Below are 17,978 nucleotides of genomic sequence, written 5' to 3'. Positions count from 1 at the left end.
TTTGTTTGTACATTAACTCTCTCTCTCTCTCTCTCTCTCTCTCTCTCTCTCACACACACACACACACACGAACGCACGCACATGGGTGAGATCAAGTGAAAACTACTATTAAACAGAAAACTTAAAAACTCGTAAAAATTATTTTTAATTTTAAAAAAAAAATATTTTGTGGTTTTTTTTTTCTTTCATTCTTCTTATATGCTGATATTGTTAATAAAAAAAACTCTTAACGGTGTAGTGCATATATGCAACAGTGTGTATTACGCATTTTAAACCAATTTCTGTCCATGTCCATAATTTTTAAATAATCATAACGTTTTCACACGTTAATATATATATTTTTAATGAACTCACGATAAGACGAATATTTTATTTTTTTTTAATTGAGCATGGTGCTGTTATTGCTTATTTTTTTAATTCCCAAAGAAAATTTTAACATATTACATGATTAGTGGTGTTTGTGTTTTTCTCCATCGCGTTGTGACCTATCTTGTACAAGCAATATCAAAAAAGAAAAGAAAAAAAAACTTTGGCAAGTGCTTGGTACATTTGAGTATTTGACCCACATGGAATACGTATATCTTCAACAACAAGCATACTTCCGTGTTCAAAATCTTCGAGGAGATCAAGAGTAACTTGTTTATGTATGTCTTTGTCTCTAGTAGGGCCGTTTTCGAGAATTTATATGCCTCGGTCGAGCCGAAATAAAAATGCCCGTAGACCCTAATGAGTAATGAAATAATATGAGCAAAAAAAAATTAGGCTTATGTAAATGGTTTTTTATTTGATTTAAACAATTAAATTTTTAAATGGGCTTACCTGATTATGATTTAAGTTGTGTAAAAAACTTTTTATATAAAAATAAGCTTAAACATGTCTCAAGTGAAACTAAAATCAAGCTAGTTATTGTATAATTAAGGTAAAACATTAAATATACATATTTTCTTTATATATATATATATATATATAAGAAATTTTGTGCTCTGAAAAATTAAGTAACCCGGCCGATAGCCCACATTATCCTATGCCTAGCCGGCTCTGGTATGTGGCTTCTTGCTAGTGAATGCTTCAATATAAAATAACATTTTCGAAAAAGAAAAAAAAATAAAGAAAAGAAAAGGCTAAATGAGGATATGCATCTCACGACTTGCATCACATAAAAACAAATGCTAACACAAGCATTTTGTCCATTAATAGAAAACAACACATAATAATTTATTATTTGTTGTTAAAAAACGTTCTATTATTATAAATCTTAATATTTCGATAGGTGATTGATTATAACCTATGTACAAATTACAATTTAACCATTACTCGTGATTTGCATGACGGAATAATAAAATGCAAATCGTGGGTGACAGAAAGACACACTTTACTCACGCTTGCGTTTTTTATTTTAAGATAAAGTTAAAAGACATAAACTAAAAGAAAAAAACAAAGAATCAGTCTCGACTCTCTAGTACCTCAGGAAGCGAAGAAATACATGCAAAAGGTCATTCTTCCTTGAGTCCGCTGTTTCAATAAGAGGACTTGTCCCCTCACCAATATCACTAGATATACTCCAAAATCTATTGTCCACCTATAGACACTAATTTTCACTAAATTTAGTAAATTCTTCAAAAACAAATTCGTCCACAAGATACAAACGGTACTCCATGGTCAACTTTTAGCCTACCATATTCAAACTAGTACTCCTCTAGGCTATTTAATAGTATAAAACGTTTATATGACAGAAAACGCACACGACCACATCACCCACAATTTTGTTTTAAGTGTTCATTATAATTTCCAATACATCAAGAAGCTATCGTAATTATCGTAATAAGAATATAATTTTGAACAATCAAATGCATTCCATGGTCAAACCGGATGTGACATCCCTCGATTTCGGGTCAAATTGTATTTATTTTGTATTTGTTTTTATGTTGTAAACCGATCCGATTTATATCCCGAACATTTCAAATATATAAAATATTGGATTTTATGTTACTAAAACATTCCCGCTTGTCTAATTTGAAAAACCCCTTATACGGATTCGAAAACGGACTTAAAACGCTCAAGATACATAAAAAACGAACTTCCGGACGCGAACCGACGTGCTGACCAGCAGCAGATCAGCAGCCCCATCTTTTTTTTTTGGTTGTTTTGTGACTTGTCTTGACCCCCCTTGCATGCAAACCTTGATATCACACCCCATGCTTGACCCTTTCAACCCACCCTATATATACACCCCTATCCCCTTCATTAATCCTTACTCATTCATTTCTTTCTCTTCCAATTCTCAAGCATTCAAAGGTGTTCTTTATATTTTTTTTGACAGTTTGACTTTCCAAAGTCAAACTGACTATTGTCTTACATTATGATCAATTTGTTAACACTTATTTATACTTGAAGATTGTTATACAACATATATATAATAGCACCCTTTGTACCTTCGGTGGGCATTTCTTCGGTCTCGGTCGGTTAAGTGTCCGGCCCATAAAACAAAACTACATAGAGGACTCGTAGTAGTCCTTGATTATATATATTTTCCGCGTCTAACCATCACACTTGTTATCCTTGTTTAACTTCTGCTCATCTTAGTTCTATTTTACATTTTGAGTTTCCATGGTTATGGGTTTGTAGAATCTAACCTCGGTCTTATCCCGAAACAAGATCCGAACCGAAAACCGAACTTTCGTTTAAAGACTTTGTTGTTGACTTTTTGTATGTAAGACTTTGGTATTATTATTTATAAATAATTTTACAAGTTCTATGATGTTTGGACATGTGGTAACCATTCTTGGCCTTATTCCAAGATAAAAACCGAACCAAACCGAACTAAACCAAGTCTACTCGCTTAAGACACACAAGTGTGTTTTTAACCATTAAAGCTTATATATTTCTTTAAAAATACTTTATAAACTGATTTTAATTATTTTCACAAAGTACTCGAAATGTTGAATCCAACTTGATCCTATAACAAAGTTTGGACCGACTAAACCGAACACTCGCTTAACGGACGTTGTTAGTTCTAAAACAATAGAACTACATACTTGGTTAAGTCGGATTTATTGAGTTATCTCATACATTTATTATTTTGGGAAAGTTGACTTTGGGTTTGGTCAAGTCACCAAGACCCGAACCGACCACCCGAACACTCGTTAAAACCCGTTTTAGTATCTATATTATAAAGGGACTTGCTTTCTTGCATTTTTACCCACCTTATTACTTAACATAGGTTGAGTAAAATTAAGGGCTAGATACTTTAACCCGGTTTCGAGCAAACTTACATTTTTAAAGGACTATTATTAGAATTTCTTAAATATTTACATTTTAAACCTTAAACTTTAAATTGTTTACATTTCTTATCATTTATTTTCTTTTAAAGACTTCCAAGACAACTTTTCTAATACAAGACTTCTTCTCCTTTAGGCTTCGTTCGTTAAACTCATCGTTCCGGTTAATCTTCAAATCATCAAATCTTTCAAGTTTATTACTTGAACGTGAGTACTTTCATCCCCCGTTTTCACTCTTTTATATTTTGGGGGTGACATTGCAAACTTATTCAAATCCAAATGATTTATACTTGAGTCTTAAATCACAAACTTTATTGTATACTTTACTTAAATAAATGCTCGATTTGGTGATTATATGCTTATATGCTTAAGTGCTAATGTGTTTACCGCTTTTGGATGGTTGATTCATAAATCCAAATATATCTAGCATCCCCTTATAGAAAGGTGTCGTTAATGTATTCTTATTAACGATTTCATACAAAATCCGAGTATATTTGGCATCCCCTTATAGAAAGGTGTCGTTAATGTGTTCTTATTAACGATTTCATTATCTAAATTATTGCTATTATTTATTGTTTTGTATACAAGTTGTAGAATTTCATATTATATATATATTGTTCAAAAACTATGAAATTGCTCACCAACATTTGTGTTGACAAATTCTATTTATGAATGTTACAGGTTTGACTTTAGGTTGACTCGAGGACTTGAAGAAAAAACGTTATCGAGACTATTAGGATATTAGCAAAACGAACAATATATTATTTACTATGATTTGAATTCGGTTATTGTATGAACAAGTTATGTGACTCTTTGTGTTTTTATGAATTTAAATGAGTTGATTAAATATTGTCACTTAATAGTGTCGTGTGCGATTAACAATCGGTTGCCCCCCGACGTTTCCGTCAATGGTCTGGGTGTGACACTGGAGCACATGCAACTGACTTAAAAGAGAAGTCCTACAAGCTTACATTATAAAGCAATGTTTTAAAAACCGGCCTTTTACTCGTATCTGCTTGTACTAAAAAATGGTACAACCGGTTGAACCGGGTTAACCGGGAGGTTCAACCGATTAAATAGTTTACCTTATAATTTCCTATAAATGCAACTTCAACTTCAAAAATAAGTAAACGATTCAATAACAAAAAAATAATCCAAAAGTTAATTCATATTAAAAAAAGTAATTCAAAAGCACTCAATTTTAAAAAAAATAGTCCTAAAGTTTACACGTTTGATGTTAATTGTTGGGTTAAACGTAAGTTTGATAAAATATGGGACGCGAATATAAAAATTTCTCGGACTTAAAAAACCGGTTTACCGGTAGAAACCGGTATTTTAGAAAAAAACCGCTGGTACGATGTGCTAGCAAACCGGCCAAAAATACCACGCTCAAAATATCGGTCTGCTGTGGAAAATCCGGTTCAAACGGCCGGTTTGAATCGATTTTTAAAAGACTGATATAAAGGCCAACGCATGACAAACTTTAAGACAGATAGCTATGAGTGGTTTCCTTTTTCTTTTAACACAATGCCAAATGTTTAGGCAAACTCCATTCAAACGAATAGTGAAGCCAAGATAAACGTTAGCATTGTGTCGGCTAATAGAACACCTACACACAAACTTCTCTTGCGATTGAATTTCAAGGGATTGTCCTAGTTCGGAGGATCTCGACCCAAACTTCGAGATTATGTATCTGCCAACCATGCATGCCACCTATTATGCTAGTAAGGTTTCTCAATTCCCACAAAAAAACCTACATAGTACATGATTTGGATAGTGGTTAATTGGTTATGTGCAAAATTTACGGTACTTGTGGGCACTAGTGCACACAGATTTGTTATTACTCACTCTCAGGGTTGTCTCCAAGAAAACCATAAAATTTGGGGCCTGGGTGAGTAAGAGTAAAAAACGAGTTCCTAAAATCGCGTTCTCAATTATATAATAGATAATTTTACAATTTTACCAATAAGGTTGCCTTTCAAAAACTCAAAACAAACATATAATAATAAAATGTTACGAAAACCACACATAAAATGAAAGTTTTTTTTCTAAAAAAAAGAACACTAATTGTGGGAATCAAACCCATGACCTTTGTTTCCATAGTCTAGAACACTTTGTTTCCACTCAACCAAAAAGTCACTTTGTTTGATTTTCTGTTAAAACAAAATTATATATAAAATATAAATTTTATATTTTAACAATTATGGTACTCTCAGTAGAGTGGGCTTGGGTTCTCCCCTTGGGCTAGGTCTGCTCATTCTCATGCATAGGCTATTCATGGCTATATCAATGTTGATTGCTTTCGTTGCCATGATGATCAACGCTTGACTCCTGATAACCATTTTCTCTTGGTTCTAACCTTGTTAGTTATAGTTCCAATAGACAACGCATTGTTGCTTGCTCCTGTACTGATGCAAGTATTGTGTGATTGCTCATGTTGTTGCGATGAGTGTATGGATTATGTCATATTGTCATTCAACCACTCCTTAAGCGCATCATGTATCTTGAGATACTGATCTACATTTTATTTGTGACATGATTTTGTCGGTTCTCTTCGGGCCTCTTATATGTTGATACAAATATTAGCTTGCAGAGGTTCTCATTAAAGGATTTTCTTTACACTTGTTTACTTATCTTATATCCAAGTTTGATTTTAAATTATTAAATAATGACTTTATCAGATTTCCACTTCCGATCATATCATGTTACTATACAAAATGGCATACTAGGAATTTTTTTGATCTTAAGAATTTTATAAGTTTTTGTTTATATAGATTATAGACGATACATTCACTTTAAGTAGTAATATTTTTTTTAAAGAGTAACATTGCGTTTTGTAACTACTATAATTAGTATAGATTATTTAATAATGCATATTTAATTCATTACATTAAGTAACGCATATTTAATTCATACATTATTTAATATAACCTAATTAGAATACCCAAATATAATCAATGTTTCAAGTCGGGTTAGACGTCGGATTAAATTTACCTCTTACGAATAATGTAACACATATAATAAAGAAATAAAATCTTAAAAATATGTTGCTCAAAAAGTAACACATATGTTGCTTGTACGTATATATATATATATATATATATATATATATATATATATATATATATATATATGAACCTCGTATGAATTAAATATATGTAACTTTTGAGCTGCATATATGCAACTTCGTAAAATACATATTAAAACACTAAATTAATTTTTGTTTTATATTTGTTACTTAATAAATCAAATAAAACGTATTTTTTTAAAAATATTTATTGTTTGGTAGTAGTTTTTTGATTTCTCGTAACTTTGTAGTAAATTACACACACTCATATCATCATACAGGTTGCGCGCACATACACACATATATATTCTATGTAGTTAAATTTAACAAAAGATAATACAGCACATATAATACGTTTACAGTCATTATTTAATTGTTTTTACAATCAACATAAGAAAGAAATTCTACGAGAGTATTACATATAAAGGCTCGCATTCGACAACCTTTGAGATGGGATAGCGATTAGTGGTTTTCTTTTCTTTAATACAATCCCAAATATTTCACTAAAGTCATGATCTTCACCCATGGGCAAACTCCAATCAAATGAATGCAAGAGTGAAGCCAAGATAAATATTAGCATTTTCTCAGCCAATGGAATCTCTGCACACAATCTTCTACCTGACCCGAACGGGAAATACACCGAGTTCACCCCCCTGTAATCCCATTCGCCTGTCAAGAACCTCTCAGGATTGAATTCCAAGGGAGTGTCCCAGTACCGAGGATCCCTATGTATTGACCAAACATTTAAAAGTATAGTACAACCCGTTGGTATTGTATGACCACCTACTATGCATGTCTTACTTGGTGATCGTGGAAGTAAGAAAGGGACTACAGGATACATGCGCAATGTTTCCTTAATTATTGCTTCTAGGTATCTTAGTTTTGGGAGATGAGATTCTTCAACTATGTTGTTTAGTCCTACAACTTCTACTAATTCTTCTTGAACCCTTTTCATTACTTTATGATTGTGCATAATACTTGTCATTGCCCATTCTATGGTTGTTGCCGTTCCTCCGATCATAATATCCTGATAAAATAAAGTAGGTTGAATCAATCTCATTTTCTTGGATTTAGTTATTATTACCAAGGGTTACTTACTCCCGCTTCGTGGCGTGCACCGAATGATGTTAAAAGTGCATAACCAAAGAATAAAACGTTTAAACCCAACCAAAGAATAAAACATTATATACTGTATTAATCAAGATTGAGAAATAATATAAACAATAGGGGTTTAATTCGCCAAGGCACAGACTCTTAGGGATGTAGATTGCCAAGCCACAAACTCAAGGGATACCATAAAGGCACAAACTATTGAGGATGTCATTTGCCAAGCCAAACTCAAGGAATACAAATTGCAAATGCGATAGTTATTGATGTTTTAGCGTTTTTATTAGTTTGTTGGTTTTATCATTATCATTTTTCATTATAATTTCTGTATATAAAAATCTAGTGTCACACCCCGGCCAGAGGCGGAATGCCAAGGGCGTGGACGAAGTCTCAGATTGAATAAGCCATAACACAGGTTAAGAGTCTAAATGAAATGCATACATAGATAATCAAGTTACATTGTTCAAAAGATACAAATAAAACCACAATAGTCCAACAGATACTAAGTCTAGTACTACGCCTTCAGTCATCTCCTAAGGCCATCTAGAAATCCCTGTTCTTCATCTATTAGCATTACCTGAAAAATATGCAAGAAAGCGTCAACTACAAAAATAGTTGAGTGAGAACATAAGTTTGTTGTAAAAGGAAAAGGCTTCATACACAAGCATGTTAGACCAAGTTGTAGGGGTTTATATATAGGGTGTACCAGCGGCTAACCCACCACTCCTACAACTTGTTCTACCATGTTTGGGTATGATCCCGGCTATTAGAAAAATAGTTTGAAAGAGAACAAGCGCACCAAAATAGGTTGTTGGGGTTTATATATAGGGTGTACCAGCGGCTAACCCACCACTCCTACAACATATTTTGCTGTGCTTATTGTTTTATGAGTTTCAAAGTGAGAAGACAGTTCATAAGTAAAAGCGTAGTGTATAATACATGGTTCGGTACAGTTCATAATAGTGTGTGAAAAGCGTGTACGTGGATCATTGAGTTACAACGTGTATAAGGCAATACAATAGTTCACAATTCTTGAGATAAATGCACATAACAGATAGACCAAAGAGCAAGTAATAACACATAGTACACATAGAGGTCACGCGAGTGTGAGGCGAGACTTACATGGATTCACACAGAATCCAAGGCCGTCGAGTATGCGAGACTTACATGGATGCCGCAGTATCCAAAGCAGTCGAGTGTGCGAGACTTACATGGGTGCCGCAGTACCCAAAGCAGTCGAGATAGTGACCGTGGTTCATAGAGCAACAGTTCATAGAGCATATAGTTCATAGTGCAACGGTTCATAGTACAATGGTTCATAGTGTAACAGTTCATAAAGTGATACAAATTTATAGAGTAAGTAAAGTAATTGTGATGGTGTTTACATTACGTTAAGTTATAAGTGAAAGCGAGTAAAAGCAGAGTAAAACAGTGTATAAAGGTTTGAAGTAAAGTGTTTTGCATATTTCCACCCCGTGGTTTGATAAAGTAAAAACAGTTGAAAAGGGGTTTATGAACTCACCTTGATCTCGGGTTAGGATGGTGCTACAGAAGATCTCCTTAGCCTAGAGTTGGACATACGTATAAGGTTAACAACGTGCTATAAGTCTAAGAAAACGAGTTTACGCGACCTCGAGCAAAAACTGGGTTTTTAAAGATGAAAACAGCTTGGTTCTGGCTTGATTCGATCGAATAAGAATACATTCGATCGAATTAGAATACATTCGATCGAATAGGAACACGTTCGGTCGAATAGGCACACATTCGATCGAATAGACACACATTCGATCGAATCTGAGGCACACTCGATCGAACCAGAAACACATTCGGTCGAACCAGTTTGGGAAAACTCGTTCGGTCGGACATGGAACTTGTTCGATCGAATAGACACTCGTTCGATCGAATACGAAGCTCATTCGATCGAATGAGTTGGAGACCATTCGGTTGCTTTCCTATTCGGTTGACTGGACTGGTTCGATCGACTCCTTCGATCGAATGAACTGGTTCGATCGACTGGTTCGATCGAATGAGTCTGATTCGACTCCTTCAAGCTGGGCGACGGAGAAACCTACGGGTTTTCCAGATTTTCCAGATTTTTGACCCAAAATCGAAGTTTTTGACATGGAAATGCTCGGGATTGAAAGGGGTATCGATTCCTAGTACTTTTAAACACAAAAGCTTGCATTTTGACACCAAAACAAGTCGGTTTTTGACCCGAAAACTCAAGTTACGAAAATGGGAGTTTTTGCTCGATTTGAGGCCGAAAATGGTTATGAAAACGGATGATTTTCGAAAGGGACTTACCAAAAACGATTAGGAACAAGATTCCGGGCTCGGATTTGTGATTTGAGGACTTTCTCTCTCTAGCTTCTCTCTCTAGAAATGAGAGAGTTTGGGTGGGTGCAAGTGAAAGAGTTGGGTGAAAATGGTGGAAGTGTCAAGAACTTTCGTTTATATACTACGGGTTTGGTTAGGCGCGGGTTGGCTACCTACGGGTCGAGATTAGCCGAGTCCATAAATTTTGTAAAACGAAACATTTTTCTATAAACTTTTATGAAATAACTTTGAATAAAATATCTGAAATCTTTTAAAATAATGAAAATATCATTTATTTACAAAAGATAGATTTTTGGTCACCGGGTTAAATTTCGGGATGTTACAGTCTCCCCTACTTTAGGGAATTTCGTCCCGAAATTCAAGCACACGGTCCAACTTATGAAATAGATTCTACCAAATCAATACAGGTTATTCGTTTGATGTGCACTTCCAGGGATTCGCAAATTAACGAGGAGGGGGGCTTATATATAGGGGGTACCATCGGCTAACCCACCACTCCCTCATCGTAATTTGAGAATTTCCCTTTCCATGCATAACGTCCAAATGGCCTATATTAACTTTTAAATATTATGAAATTTTGAGCATGAGATAACTTAGTTCGAGATAGAGTAATCAATCCAAGAGAGAAAACAAATTGCGCATAGTGGTTCTAATAGTGAGTTCATGAGCACAAATAGTTCATTCGCGATTCTAGTGATTAGAGCAACTTAGTTCATTCAAACACAAAGCTATGAGCATTCACCCAAGACTTGCTTCGGGCGCATTCATGTACTGCTGAAGGGGTTTATATATAGGGTGTACCAGCGGCTAACCCACCACCCCTTCAACTTTACCCGAATGCTCCTTTCCGCTGATCTTGGACTAGGGCTCACAGTGACACTCCTATCCCCTCACAAGCCCTAAATTCCAATTTTTCGTATTCGATCATATTCAATTCCAGTTGTAGGAGTTTATATATAGGGTGTACCATCGGCTAACCCACCACTCCTACAACTTTCCTTGAATACTCTCTCAACTGCCATTGGGTTCAAGACTTGCGACACACTTTACTACCACAAGTCCCTACCTCCAATACCCGCTTCAGAACTACACACGCCCTGCCGAAGAGGTTTATATATAGGGTGTACCAGCGGCTAACCCACCACCCCTCCGACATTCTTTGAGTAGCCCTTACTCCACGAATATTGGGCTCAGGACTCATAGTACCATGATGGAACATTTGCATACGTACGCACCTGTGACTTAACAATTATATTCCGGACTATAATTGTTATTTCACCTTGCGTCGTCCTTGCAATTGTCACCCCATCGCGTAAGTGCTTAAGGGAAAACTCTACACATAATCACATAATCAGGCAATCACATAAGTAGCAAATGTATAAATGCGTAAATAGTTCAATCGGTCGTGAAACACATTTGTTCGTTGGTCGTTGCGTAAGGGATACAAGAGCATTGCGTTTGTGCGTGGTTCGTGTAATAGTGCTTAGTGTACAAAGTGTAATAGTGATAATAATAGTGGAAAGTGTGTTGATCATAAGTGGTGTTGTCAAGAATTCGAGTTGAACTAGTCGTGCGGGCGTGTAGAGGTTAAAGGCGAGCAGTTCCGGCGAGGGTTAAAGTCGTAAGAAGAGAGTAAGGAGAAAAGGGTTAGAATCGTGACGAAAGGAAAGGAAAAGAACATACCTGGAGCGGCGTCTTGATCTAGCTGGGCTGCGGCGGCTCCGATCCTGTAAACGCGTCCTGTTGCAGGAGGAATCTCGACGGTGATGCGGGGGCAGCGATTTCTGAGGTGATCGGTGGCTCCACACTCGTAACATGCTCTCGCGTTGGGGGCGGCGTTGTTGGCGACGGCAGGTGCAGATCTGCAGGTATTAGCTAGGTGGCCGAGTCGTCCACAATTGGTGCATCTGTAGCATTGGACTCCCTGGGGGTGATGTCGTTGGCACGTGTGGCATTTGGGATGGGCACCGGCGTATCCCGCTCGGGGTCTGTTGGAGGCATCAGGAGCAACTGCGTTCAAGGGAACAGCTTGAGTGGCAGTAGTGGTGGCGGCAAGGACCTTCTGCTTCTTGCGATTCGGCTCGTCAGATAGTTGACCGGCTTTGATTAGGCTTTGGGCCACAAGGGCGGTGAGGTGAACAGCGGCTTGGACCGTCTGGGGATCAGCTGCGATGAGGATAGCGCGCATGCAATCGGGAAGGCCACGGAGGTAAGCTTCAACAGCACGTTCTGCGGGAGTAACCATATGTGGTACCAAAAGGGCGAGCTCGTGGTAACGCTCAGTGTATTCTTGGTAATCAGCTCCTTCCATCTTATGTTCCCAAAACTCGGCTTCAAGCTTCTGCTGCTCGCTACGGGGTACGAACTCTCGAGTGACGACTTCCCTGAATTCGGTCCAGGACAAAGCGTTGGCAGCTTCACGGCCACGAGTTCTGACTTCGTTGTTCCACCAGTTCAGGGCGCGCTTGAGAAACATACTTGCAGCAAAACGGACTTGCAGATTTTCCGGGCAAGCAACGATATCGAACGTAACTTCCATCTTTTCGAACCATTGAAGAAGACCAGCAGCGCCTTCGAATCCTTCGAAGTTCGTCGGTCGGGCACTTTGGAAGGCCTTGTAGTGTCGATCGGTTGCATTAACGTTCGGGTTCAGGTCTTGGTTTGCAGCGGGTTGAACTCCCTCTCGCATGGTCTGAGCGATTTGAGTCACCATTCCAGGAAGAACAGCAGCTATCTGTTGTGCGATAATGTTGGCTAGCTCGGCAGAGTCAGAGTTATCAGCGCGTCGGGGAGGCATTCTGGGAATAGACAAAATGAGAGACAAGTGCAAAGGAGATACATCGAGGATATAGCAATAGAGTAAGGCGATCACAAGATAAGCGGACAATGTGTAGGTGTGATACAAGAGGCGATATAGTGATATGTGGCATCATGCTCGAACATAGATCAGGGTGGAGAGACAAGCGTTAATTAAACAGATAAACAGGTAAGCAAGTAACACGTAAATATTTGGTAAGTAAGCAAGTAGTACGTAAACAGTTAACAAGTATGCGAGTGTGATATGTGCAAGTGATGCATGATACTATCCAGAGTATGGTCCCTAAGTTATAGTCTAGGTCATACCTAATTCTCTATAACCTTGGGCTCTGATACCAATCTGTCACACCCCGGCCAGAGGCGGAATGCCAAGGGCGTGGACGAAGTCTCAGATTGAATAAGCCATAACACAGGTTAAGAGTCTAAATGAAATGCATACATAGATAATCAAGTTACATTGTTCAAAAGATACAAATAAAACCACAATAGTCCAACAGATACTAAGTCTAGTACTACGCCTTCAGTCATCTCCTAAGGCCATCTAGAAATCCCTGTTCTTCATCTATTAGCATTACCTGAAAAATATGCAAGAAAGCGTCAACTACAAAAATAGTTGAGTGAGAACATAAGTTTGTTGTAAAAGGAAAAGGCTTCATACACAAGCATGTTAGACCAAGTTGTAGGGGTTTATATATAGGGTGTACCAGCGGCTAACCCACCACTCCTACAACTTGTTCTACCATGTTTGGGTATGATCCCGGCTATTAGAAAAATAGTTTGAAAGAGAACAAGCGCACCAAAATAGGTTGTTGGGGTTTATATATAGGGTGTACCAGCGGCTAACCCACCACTCCTACAACATATTTTGCTGTGCTTATTGTTTTATGAGTTTCAAAGTGAGAAGACAGTTCATAAGTAAAAGCGTAGTGTATAATACATGGTTCGGTACAGTTCATAATAGTGTGTGAAAAGCGTGTACGTGGATCATTGAGTTACAACGTGTATAAGGCAATACAATAGTTCACAATTCTTGAGATAAATGCACATAACAGATAGACCAAAGAGCAAGTAATAACACATAGTACACATAGAGGTCACGCGAGTGTGAGGCGAGACTTACATGGATTCACACAGAATCCAAGGCCGTCGAGTATGCGAGACTTACATGGATGCCGCAGTATCCAAAGCAGTCGAGTGTGCGAGACTTACATGGGTGCCGCAGTACCCAAAGCAGTCGAGATAGTGACCGTGGTTCATAGAGCAACAGTTCATAGAGCATATAGTTCATAGTGCAACGGTTCATAGTACAATGGTTCATAGTGTAACAGTTCATAAAGTGATACAAATTTATAGAGTAAGTAAAGTAATTGTGATGGTGTTTACATTACGTTAAGTTATAAGTGAAAGCGAGTAAAAGCAGAGTAAAACAGTGTATAAAGGTTTGAAGTAAAGTGTTTTGCATATTTCCACCCCGTGGTTTGATAAAGTAAAAACAGTTGAAAAGGGGTTTATGAACTCACCTTGATCTCGGGTTAGGATGGTGCTACAGAAGATCTCCTTAGCCTAGAGTTGGACATACGTATAAGGTTAACAACGTGCTATAAGTCTAAGAAAACGAGTTTACGCGACCTCGAGCAAAAACTGGGTTTTTAAAGATGAAAACAGCTTGGTTCTGGCTTGATTCGATCGAATAAGAATACATTCGATCGAATTAGAATACATTCGATCGAATAGGAACACGTTCGGTCGAATAGGCACACATTCGATCGAATAGACACACATTCGATCGAATCTGAGGCACACTCGATCGAACCAGAAACACATTCGGTCGAACCAGTTTGGGAAAACTCGTTCGGTCGGACATGGAACTTGTTCGATCGAATAGACACTCGTTCGATCGAATACGAAGCTCATTCGATCGAATGAGTTGGAGACCATTCGGTTGCTTTCCTATTCGGTTGACTGGACTGGTTCGATCGACTCCTTCGATCGAATGAACTGGTTCGATCGACTGGTTCGATCGAATGAGTCTGATTCGACTCCTTCAAGCTGGGCGACGGAGAAACCTACGGGTTTTCCAGATTTTCCAGATTTTTGACCCAAAATCGAAGTTTTTGACATGGAAATGCTCGGGATTGAAAGGGGTATCGATTCCTAGTACTTTTAAACACAAAAGCTTGCATTTTGACACCAAAACAAGTCGGTTTTTGACCCGAAAACTCAAGTTACGAAAATGGGAGTTTTTGCTCGATTTGAGGCCGAAAATGGTTATGAAAACGGATGATTTTCGAAAGGGACTTACCAAAAACGATTAGGAACAAGATTCCGGGCTCGGATTTGTGATTTGAGGACTTTCTCTCTCTAGCTTCTCTCTCTAGAAATGAGAGAGTTTGGGTGGGTGCAAGTGAAAGAGTTGGGTGAAAATGGTGGAAGTGTCAAGAACTTTCGTTTATATACTACGGGTTTGGTTAGGCGCGGGTTGGCTACCTACGGGTCGAGATTAGCCGAGTCCATAAATTTTGTAAAACGAAACATTTTTCTATAAACTTTTATGAAATAACTTTGAATAAAATATCTGAAATCTTTTAAAATAATGAAAATATCATTTATTTACAAAAGATAGATTTTTGGTCACCGGGTTAAATTTCGGGATGTTACATCTAGTTTGTAGTTATTCAACACAATTATAAAGTATTCACTTTTTATTGTTTTGTTCTTCATTTCAATTCTTTTAAAAAGAAACGAAATATGAAGAACGAATCTTACCAGGAGAATTGCCTTCATTTGGGTCATGCTAAGCGAAATACCATCTTTTTCATCCTTGTGATCTAGTAATATTTGTACAAAATCTTTCTTTCCTTCGTACCCCACTTCTTCTTGTGACATTTTGAAGTTGGATTCAATTCGATTTTCAATGATGCTAGTGAAAAGTGTATCCAACTTGTTAACTTGTATCTTCATGTCCCGCTCAACACCTTGTAGATCAAATCGGACAAGACTAGGGAAGAAATCAGACAAATTAACTCGTCCAAAAATCTTAATAACGTTTGAAGTCACCATATTTATCTCATCTCCAAGATTGCTAGTTTTCAACCCTTCATCTGAGGTGTTTTCCCATATTGTTCTTGTTAGGACATTTGTCTCCGTAGAAAAGGCAATATCACGTATGTTGACCGTGGTACCAATTCTATCAAAAACATTCTTGACGGTTTTTCTAACCTCGTCCCTTCGAAAATAACTAGTTGCTTTAAGATTCTTGTTGCTTAGGACCTCATGGACAAGTATCTTACGAAGCTTACGCCAATTCGGGTTGTTTTTGGAAAAAGCTATATCTAGGCCATCATAAGTTAACACTAAAGCCGCGGTTGATTGGTCACGGTCAGAAAAGGCCTCATCTTGGTCACGAACCACAACCTTTGCCAACTCTGCGGTGCTTATCACGACGTGAAGCCTGCTTCCTAGTTTGAACTTGAAGATAGGGCCGTAGGTGTGAGCCATGTTGGTGAGCTGTGTGTGCAAGTCCGGAGTAATATATGGAAGGTACCCGATAATCGGGAATGAACGAGGACCTGGTGGCAATGATGGAGCACCGTTTGATGAGTTTGAAAGTATGAACTTGCAGTATAGTATAGCTAAGATTAGTACTGAAATGGTGACAACTAATACAAGTGGCTCGTTGATGCTATAGGCGTTGTGGCTCTCACCAAGCCACCATGACACAATATAATTATTTAGCTGTTTCATTTTGTAGGTTATAGAATGTGAATAAGTCCCTTCAACTATATATATTACACAACTTGCATGTCATGTCAACACGTTTAATGTGTTATTCTGCATTAAATTTCTTTTTATATGCATTCACAAGGTCAAACACGTGACATTCATTTCAATTTTATTTTAATATTATAACACATCATTAAAAAAAACAAAAAACTGTAAAATACATTAAAGAAGCCAAACAAAAGTAGGATGCCAAAAGAAAACCCAAAACTCGAGTTTAAGAGACCCGGGCACCAATAAATCAATAACAATAAACCTTTACAAACCGATACATCAACTTCATATTAGACGACAAAATTTTTTTCTCAAATACTTTCATTTTCTCCCAATGTTTCAAGGTTCCAGAAACCTTATAAACAAGCATGTACTACGAGCATGTGTACGTGTCTGTATATGTAAATGTGTACACATATATGTTATACTATCTTAACTACCTGTGTATTACACGGGTTTAACAATTTAAATTATATAAGTAATAAAAAACTCATTATATATGAAATGTTTAATAAACATGCATATCCCTAAATTATATTTGAACCATAAATCATTTTAAACTTCTGTAAATATATGACATTATTAATTTTTTTTATGGCCTATATCACCACGTCATGTCACAAATTTTAATAACTCGGAAAAATTATACATACATTGAGATATTATTATGGGCTAGCATATAATCTAAATGGAGTAACATATGTACCTCTTCAAACTTCTTTCCGATTTGATTCTTCTTTGACCCGCTAGTAGTTTAAAAGAAACAAAGAGGCGTAAAATGTGATTTTTAGAAATTTGACCTCTATCAAATAAAAAATATATGACAAAAATATTGACTCTGAATCTAATCCGAAACCAAATTTTAAATTTTCAAAATCAGTCTTTTGATCTGTCACCAAAGTCATGACCCCAAAGATCTGTCACCAAATTCATGATCCCAAAGATTTGTCACCAAAGTCATGACCTGAAAGTTGAAACATACTTTAGCCCGTTAACTCTTTTTAGATGAAAATGCTTTTAACATGTATCAAATTTTGAATCGATAACAATATTTTATAGTAAAAACACGATGTTCCTAAACTGCCATTGCTAGAGATTATAACCTAAAATCTATTTTTTTTATATTATTGAAAACCCTTGATTCAGTTTTAACTAATCTATTGTAAAAATTTGGCTATGACAAAATACTCTTTTACACTCAGAAACTTATAAAATGCTGATGATCGATTCTTATTTTCTTAACTACTTTGTTGCTTTTTTCACACCTCTTTTTATTACTAAAAGGCTACTTATAATAGTAATGATGATGATATAAATAATATTAGTAACAATAATATTATTTTTATTTCATTGTTGTTGTTAGTATTTATTAATTATTAGTTTGTATCCATTATGAGTATTTATTATTTATTTGTATTTATTAGTGCACATGTGGCAAAGTGGAGGATTAGAAAGCCTTATGAAGTGGCACATAGGATAGAGAGGTGTTAGGAGTTGCCATGTGGCATTAGGGTTTTCTTTTATTACTTACTAGATTTTATCCCCGTATTACGGGGTTGTTTTACATTATTTGTTTTTAATATTTATATATGTATATT

At 36.7% G+C, this 17,978-nt stretch overlaps 1 protein-coding gene across 1 annotated transcript; it reads right to left on the bottom strand.

Moving 5' to 3' along the window:
* Positions 1-6,760: 6,760 nt before the first annotated feature.
* On the bottom strand, positions 6,761-16,350 carry LOC143604712 (labd-13Z-ene-9,15,16-triol synthase, chloroplastic-like). The gene is made up of 2 exons (XM_077081109.1): positions 15,373-16,350; positions 6,761-7,372 (listed from the first exon to the last, which is right to left on the bottom strand). Exons 1-2 carry the CDS (start codon positions 16,348-16,350, stop codon positions 6,761-6,763), a joined length of 1,590 nt encoding a protein of 529 aa, XP_076937224.1.
* Positions 16,351-17,978: the final 1,628 nt, after the last annotated feature.

Source organism: Bidens hawaiensis, unplaced genomic scaffold (assembly GCF_021521415.1).
Source record: "Bidens hawaiensis isolate Kalapana, Puna unplaced genomic scaffold, B.hawaiensis_p1.1 tig00066297_1, whole genome shotgun sequence".
In the NCBI taxonomy this organism is placed as follows: Eukaryota; Viridiplantae; Streptophyta; class Magnoliopsida; order Asterales; family Asteraceae; genus Bidens; species Bidens hawaiensis.
Note: the sequence above shows the minus strand (reverse complement) of the source record. Positions and strands in the feature narration are given on the sequence as shown.